This window comes from Protobothrops mucrosquamatus, unplaced genomic scaffold (assembly GCF_001527695.2).
Source record: "Protobothrops mucrosquamatus isolate PMUCROS unplaced genomic scaffold, P.Mucros_1.0 scaffold1363, whole genome shotgun sequence".
NCBI lineage: Eukaryota > Metazoa > Chordata > Lepidosauria > Squamata > Viperidae > Protobothrops > Protobothrops mucrosquamatus.
Genome location: NW_015387554.1, coordinates 211,151 through 219,351, shown reverse-complemented (window position 1 = coordinate 219,351; position 8,201 = coordinate 211,151). Strand labels below are relative to the sequence as shown.

The window sequence follows — 8,201 nt, the reverse complement described above, 5'->3', positions numbered from 1 at the left end:
ACCGACATTCCGCTCGCTTGTGGCGTCCACCGCATCCGAGGCAACGAAGCTCAGCTGGGCCCTTGTCCTGACGATCTTTGGACCTCCTCCCAGCTGCTTGGTAAAGCTTGTCCACCTCTTCTTCAGGATCTTCTTCCGAATCCTCTCGCACGTCTTCCTTGTGGATGGTGGTGGTCTCTGGAGCGCTTCGATTAGGCCGCATGTTCTTGACCACCCCACCTGCAGCTTCTTCTGCTGAAACCTCTCGCAGAGCATCTTGGAAAGAGACATCTTCCTTGGCGAACAGTTTCTGCTGTAAGTCTCTGTTCCTCAGTCCGCACACAAAACGATCACGCAGTCTTTCCTCTAAGTCCTTGAAATCACACGGTTTAGCTGCTCTTCTCAAAGCTGCAACGTATTCTTTTGCTGATTCCCCAGCTCGCTGATCCCTCTGTTGAAATGTGTGCCTCCACGCCATGACAGATTGCTTGGGCTGGAAGTGTTCCTTTAAAACTTTCTTCAGATCGGAGTATGACACCGTTTCCTGCGAGGCCGGGGCGATTAGGTTCTCGGTGATCTCAAAGGCGTCTAGCCCACAAACGCACAACATTGTGGCAGCCTTTAAGCCTTCTTCCCTTATCTGGTTTACGCAGAAGTAAGTCTCGATTCTTGCAACGTATGATTCCCACCTCTCGGGGTGAGAGACATCAAATTCCGCTAAACGCCCAACTTTCGCCATGATCGAGGATCAGAGTCTTCTTCAGCCGCACGCACCCTCCAGCGATTTCGTACTGGCAGGATAAACGCTGACTTCCACGCCGTTTTCCTCTTCCGGACTTCTTTTGGGTGAGTCTTCAAGCTTCCCTAGCTGTATAGACTGAATCCCACCCTCGTCGCCAGTGTTAAGTCCGGAGAATAATGGCGCTTGAGACGAAGCATTTCTAACAAGTCTTTATTCTCTGCTTCCAAACTACGAACAACCCGAGCAGAGGCACGCAGGCCTCTATTTATACCTTCTGATTCCCGGGCATTTCCAACCAATCACAAGGCGGTCTTTTCCCATCTTGCGCATGCGCGCAAGGCCGGCGCCACTCAGTCTGGTCCCAGGCAGCTTTTGCAAATGCCCGGGACTCTTGCAACGTCCCGAGCCTGCTTTTGCAGGCTCAGGACACAACAAAGACCCACTCTGAAAATTAGTCCTAGCCTAATTTTGGGGGGGATGGGCCTACCCCAAAAATAAGCCCGGGGGTAAGTGTGGACAGCACAAGCTGGCCCCTTGGCACAGAGCAGTAAGTCTAAGTCTAAGTCTAAGTCTAAGCTCGGAGGCAGATGCAGGGGGAAGTGTTTGGGTGCCTATGGGGCACTTGGAAATTGAGCAGATCACTTCGTTCCCAAGCACCCCACAGGTGCCCAGACACATTTCCTCCAATGATGGACACCCCATTCGCAAGCAGACGGAGCTTCCAGTCTCCACCAGATCTCTGTTCATGGGAAAAGTGTTGGGGCACTTGGGAACTGAGTGAATTGCTTCATTCCCCCACACCTGCCAAGCCTCATCGCAGCAGCACCGTCCTGCCATGAGTGGCCGAAAGCAGCCACAGAAGAAGTGGGGCAGCGGCCAGGCTCCTTGATGGGGCTGTTGCCACCGCCATGACATGTGTTGGGGCATGGGAGGCCTGGCTACAGGACACCTGCAGCATGGTAAGCAGGACACATGCAGCAGATCCCCTCCCCATCAAGCCTCATGGCAGTGGCACTGTGCTGCCGTAAGAAGCCAAAAGTGGCTGCAGAAAAAGGGCAGCAGCCAGGCTTCTTAACAGGACTGTTGGTGGCACCATGGCGAGGTGTGACATGTGTCGGGGCATGGGAGGTATGGCTACAGGAGATCTGCAGCATGGTAAGTGGGTGCGTGGGGCATGGGGCAGATCCCCCTCCTCCCTGCCTCACCTCGTGGCAGCAGCCCCGATGCAATGCACCATGTGATGTCCTGCTGCGAGCAGCCAAAAGCAGCCGCAGAACAAGTGGTGAGACAGGTGTTGGGGGAAATAAGACATCCCCCGAAAATAAGACCTAGTGCCTCTTTTGGAGGCAAAAAAATATAAGACCAGGTCTTATTTTCGGGAAAACATAGTACTAATCTCCACTTGGTAGTCCCAAAGGTGCTTTTTCAAAAAGCAACTGGACTTTGTTTTTTCTTGAAGACAATTCGCTTCTCATCCAAGAAGCTTTTCCAGTTCTGAGTCAGAACTTTAGTCACAACTGAAGGAGATTCTTGGATAAGAAGTAAAACATCTTTAAGGAAGAACAAAGTCCAGTTGCCTTTTGAAAAAGCACCTTTGGGACAACCATGACCTGGATGATTGAGAATCTCCATAGACATTTCCACTTGGTATTTTGGGGGATCCTGCCTATGAAGTGGGATATAATACATGTCTTCAGAAATATCAATAAAACTATTCTGTCAACTTTCTTTCAATAGCTTAGTCAAACAATGTTGGTACACACAGTGGTTATTTTGGAAACATGCTTAGGAATGCATTCCATTCCCTGAAAAATTCTCTGAGCTTGAAGTATTATTGAAATATTAAAGAAATCTTAATTCACAGTACATATAGCTTGTGAAAATTTATATTTTCCAGAAAACATTTAACTTAACCTTTCTGCTTCTATTAGTCTGTCACTGCTAACATTTTATGAGTGCTGTCATTTCAGAACTAAGCTACAGGCATGCAGTAATTTCTAGCTAAAATGTTGAAACTAGAACTAAAAACCTACATCTTATATAGATTTATTAAGTTTAAAAGTAGCTGGTCTAAATTTCTATTTTTAAATATTTTCTTTATAGTGTCCCTTCAGAATAGGCATTTCTGTATGGTAAAGTGGGATTGCACCAGCCTTTCCCTAAAGCTGCTCTTTATTCTCCAATTGATTTAATTGTACAATAAGGTCTTATTTCAAATTCTGCAATTGTATACTTGCAAAATAATGTCTAGCATTACAGATGTGCTATCATATGCCACCCACCCATCCACCCATAATTGTGGATTGAATCTTTTAATTAATGAGGTGATGAATGACATATATAAACTGCAATGCAAAAACCCGCATAAAATCCAGGCATTGCTATTTTCAGTGTTGCTGTAAACTACCAGTTCTTGGTTACCACATCATGAAAATGCAGTGCAGCTTGTAAAACAATCTTTGTCAAATCCAAGCAATACTTTTTTTTGTTTGTTTGTTTCTGCAGCATAGGCGGCAGTAATTTCTATAAAGTCTTCCATATCCAATTTTTTTATTGTCTTAATAGTTGCAAAAATATTGGTCCATATTCTTCTTTCTCTCTTTGTTTTCAACTGTTTGTTGAAACCTTTGGGTGGCCAAGAGTTGCATTTTGTATTTTTTTTAAAACAATCAAAAGTTGCATTGAGAAGAGGCTATGAAGCCAAATAGTGGGCCTTGTAAAAATTAAAAAATACAGGATTATGTTTAAAATAAAAATAATATAATAAAAATAAAAATAAAAATAAAAATAATATATAATATAATAATATAATATAATATAATATAATAATTAATATAATATAATATAATATAATATAATATAATATAATATAATATAATATAATATAATATAATATAATATAATATAATATAATATAATATAATATAATAATATAATATAATATAATATAATATAATATAATAGTATAGTATAGTATAGTATAGTATAGTATAGTACAGTACAGTATAGTATAGTATAGTATAGTATAGTATAGTATTGTAATGTAATGTAATGTAATGTAATGTAATGTAATGTAATGTAATATAATAATATAATGCACTCTTTCAGCAGTATGTGGACTTTCTCCAAAACATATAATGTTTTGATGTCATATTTCAGCAGTAAACCTATACTTTATCAATATATTTTGAAAACATATTGTTGATTTCAGTGCCAATATTAAAAGTGGCATGCTTCAATTCTAGTTATAGCTTTAGAACTCTTTTTTCAGCACAGTGCTAAAAAAACAAATAATCCAACATAATAAGAGTGGCAATTATGTATAAACCTATCCCACATATGGCTCTTTGAAATAGCCATAACTAGGTGTCATGGAAAAGAATCAATTGTGCAAAGATATAATTTCTTGCTTCCAAATGAGATTTCCTCCAGCAAACTGACTTTGCACTGTTTTCCAGAATGTGCCAATTTGTTTTATTAGAAAGTCTGAAAAGAGATATGAGTGCTTTTGATTTTTTGCTTGGTTGTGCTTGGTTTTTTATTTCTAATATTTATATTTGGTACTCTTTCCAAACCAACAGATTGGAAGGAAATTGTGTAATGAGGCTCAGGATTCTGTCTGTTGCTCTCACCAGTCATCAGCACAATACCTTGGGAATGGGAGGAGATTTAGTGTGGAGAAGCCATCAACAGATGACTGGTTTGGAAATAGGTTGGATCTGGTCAAAGGCTGGATAGAGAGAAAATGAAGCATCTATGTAGGAAAGAAGACAATGTCTTCAAATGTTGCTGAACTGATGGGGACTGGAGGCTAAAACATATAAGGAATGGTTGCTGGAATTGTGTATGTCTAGTTTAATGAAGAGAAGGACGAGGGGTGACATGAGAGCAGTGTTCCAATATCTCAGGGGCTGCCACAAAGAAGAGGGAGTCAAGCTATTTTCTAAAGCGCCTGAGGGCAGGACAAGAAGCAATGGATGGAAACTGACCAAAGAGAGAAGCAACCTAGAACTAAGGAGAAATTTTCTGACAATTAGAACAATTAATCAGTGGAACAACCTGCCTGCAGAAGTTATGAATGCTCCATCACTGGAAGTTTTTAAGAAGAAACTGGACAGCCATTTGTCTGAAATGGTATAGGGTTTCCTGCCTGAGCAGGGGGTTGGACTATATGACCTCCAAGGTTCCTTCCACTTTATTACTATTATTATTATTATTATTATTATTATTATTATTATTATTAGTAGTAGTAGTAGTAGTAGTAGTAGTAGTAGTAGTAGTAGTAGTATGCCATTCAAAACCTATATAACCAATATCCCAGGGATAATAGAATAGAATTGGAAGTAACAAGCAAAATTGATGACAAATCTTGCACAGAATATCATTTATTAATAATGGTGACAAGCAATCTTTTTTAAAAAGCATCTCTTTCAGCCTTTAGGACCAAGAATTTAATGCTATTAATTAATTGCTGGGACCTGTATTTGGAATTACCTGAAGAATGGAAAAGAAGAATAATTGAAAACAAAGATTAAAATTTTAAAAATTATTAGCAGCCCTTAAGGAAAAACAAAACTCTTGACATACCCATACTCAATATTTCTATGCTAGGCAGGACAGTCGAGTTTGACTTTCATTGTAGAGTTTTCAAATTCTTGTATTGATTTTTTGGGGGGGGGAGAAAGCAGTTTTGTTTAAGTGCCATGGAGGCAGCAAAATATAAACTTAGTTTCTTCAGCAACTTTAGAACAAAAACATGAACTAGTTATTTATGGTTCCTAAAAAATGTAAATATGCAGCAATTTTATTTACAGCTTTTGTAACAGAATCTAGAAGGGACAGGCTTATGATTTAAGGCATTCAGTGTATTTTAATTTTGCTAACCCCTTGTTTTTACTTTTAGGCAATACTGCAAAGATATTCATTGAGATTCAGGATGAAAACGATCATGCTCCTATCTTCACAAAAAAGATTTATATAGGAGGTGTCTCTGAAGACGCTAGAATGTTTTCTTCTGTGATCAAAGTAAAGGTAGGAATTATGCTGAACAACCCGTTTTGCTTTCAATATTTTTAAAAGGTACACTTATAAAGCAACCTACCATCCATTCAAACACGTACCCTAGAGTTTTATCTGCATGCAGAAAGACCACTTGGTATGCATACAGATTTTCAGCTGTCTGAGAGTGGAAGATTTGCTTATTGAAAACTATTTAACAGAATTTTCCATGCCATTAATACTTCCAGTCAGATCCAATATTTTTAACTTGTTATACTTATTGATATAAGTTGTTTCCAGGGCTTTTTTTTGTCATAGAACACCCAGAACGGAGTTCTGACACCTTTTTTGGATGGAACCTTGTAGGATAGGAAAGGCGGGTTGTATGACGAGTGTGAGTTCCAGCACCTTTTTTTTTTTTTTTTTTTTTTTACAAAAAAAGCACTGGTTATTTCTATACAAGTTGCCCACTCTTTGGTATAATTATTCATAGAATAACAGAGTTGGAAGGGACCTGGGAGGTCTTCTAGTCCAACCCCCTGCACAAGCAGGAGACCCTATACCAGTGATGGCGAACCTTTTAGAGACCAAGTGCCCAAACTGCAACCCCAAACCCACTTATGCATCGTCGGNCAAAAAAAGCACTGGTTATTTCTATACAAGTTGCCCACTCTTTGGTATAATTATTCATAGAATAACAGAGTTGGAAGGGACCTGGGAGGTCTTCTAGTCCAACCCCCTGCACAAGCAGGAGACCCTATACCAGTGATGGCGAACCTTTTAGAGACCAAGTGCCCAAACTGCAACCCCAAACCCACTTATGCATCGTCGGTTGCCGGGTGGGTGTGGCCAATTGGGTGGTGTGGCCCATTGGGTGGGCGTGGCTGCGGTGGTAACGGCAGACTGGGTGGGACTAAAAAGTTCAATCCATCAATTCCAACTTTGCAAGATCTTTTTTTTCCCGCAAGAAGTTAAAATTGACTGATTGAACCTTTTTTTTTCTTTTGCACACGACGGTGGCAGCCTAAAGCAAAAAGGTTTTATAAAACCCAGCTGAAGGCCTAGGACTGGGGCAATGGCGCACGTGCCCACAGAGAGGGCTCTGAGTGCCGCCTCTGGCACACGTGCCATAGGTTCGCCACCACTGCCCTATACCATTTCAGACAAATGACTGTCCTGGCTCTTCTTGGAAGTCTCCAGTGAGGAGGCAACCACAATTTCTGAAGGCAAGCCATTCCACTAGATTGTTCTCACCATTAGAAAATTTCTCCTTAGTTCTAGGCTGCTTCTCTCCTTGATTAGTTTCCATCCATTGTTTCTTGTCTTGCTTTTTGGTCCCTTGGAAAATAGTTTGACCCCCTTGTCTTTGTAGGAGTCCCTCAAATATTAGAACACTGTTATCATGTCACCCCTAATCATTTTTTCACTAGACTAGACATACCCAATTCCTGCAACCGTTCTTCATCTGTTTTAGCCTCCCTTAAATACAGAAGCAGCTTCTATAATAATTGTTTGACTTTTGATAAATGAAGGCTTTTTTAATTACTGCTTTTTTAATCCCAAAATATGCTATTAATATGTCCAGTCAGATCCAGTATTTTTTTAACTTGTCGTACTTATTGATATAATAAGTTTTTTCTACTACATTCTGCCTACTCTTTAAGGCAGGGCTTTTCAACCAGTGGTACGGGTACCACCTGTGGTACATTGGCACCTGGCAGGTGGTACATGACCATCCTAGAAAAGTAGCGGGGGAGGGGAATGAGCAACACCGCACAGGCCTGAGCGAGAGATGGATGGAGCTGGAGTTCGGTGCTGATCCTGGCGCTTCTGCTGAGCCCCGAAGAAGCACCAATCAGCTGGAAAGCAGCACTGATCCTGGCGCTTCTGCTGAGCCCAGAAGAAGCGCCGATCAGCTGGAATGTTGCAGCATCTCCAGGGTCTTGTGATTTATATTCAGATGCTTGGCAACTGATTCATATTTATGATGGTCACAGTGTCCCAGGGTCATGTGAAGTGACCAAAACCTGCTGCAACCACCCAGCAGACGGGGGGAATAAAAACCAAAGCCCCCCTCACCCCGCTGCCAATCCTCAACAGAAATGCTCACAACAATGAAAACCTCGGACAGGAGGAAGAGCGCCACCAGGTGGGCAGGCAGGTGTCTTGCTTGGCTGTGGCTTGGGGGGCACTTTTTCCAGTGCCATTGTAACTTCGAACAGTCAGTAAGCGAACTGTTGTAAGTCGAGGACTATCTGTACTTTATCACTTTTTCCTCTTTTTGGGGGGGTCATCAAGTTTTTGACACCTTGCTAGGCGACTGGTGGTACTCGGATGTTGCTATATCCTAAAAGTGGTACAATGGGTGAAAAGGTTGAAAAGCTCTGCTTTAAGGTATAATTATTCTTGCTTAGCCATTATGACTTCAAAATCTGAACTCCTGTATCTCTGCAATTTTTCCAGAATATACTATTTAATATTG

General features: G+C 41.1%; 1 protein-coding gene across 1 annotated transcript in view; it reads left to right on the top strand.

Moving 5' to 3' along the window:
* Nucleotides 1-8,201, top strand: part of LOC107292515 — a 219,424-nt gene that overhangs the window by 43,264 nt on the left and 167,959 nt on the right. Inside the window, exon 6 of the mRNA XM_029285170.1 lies at nucleotides 5,625-5,752. Within this exon, the coding sequence (XP_029141003.1) occupies nucleotides 5,625-5,752 (128 nt within the window). The remainder of the gene's footprint in view (nucleotides 1-5,624; nucleotides 5,753-8,201) is intronic.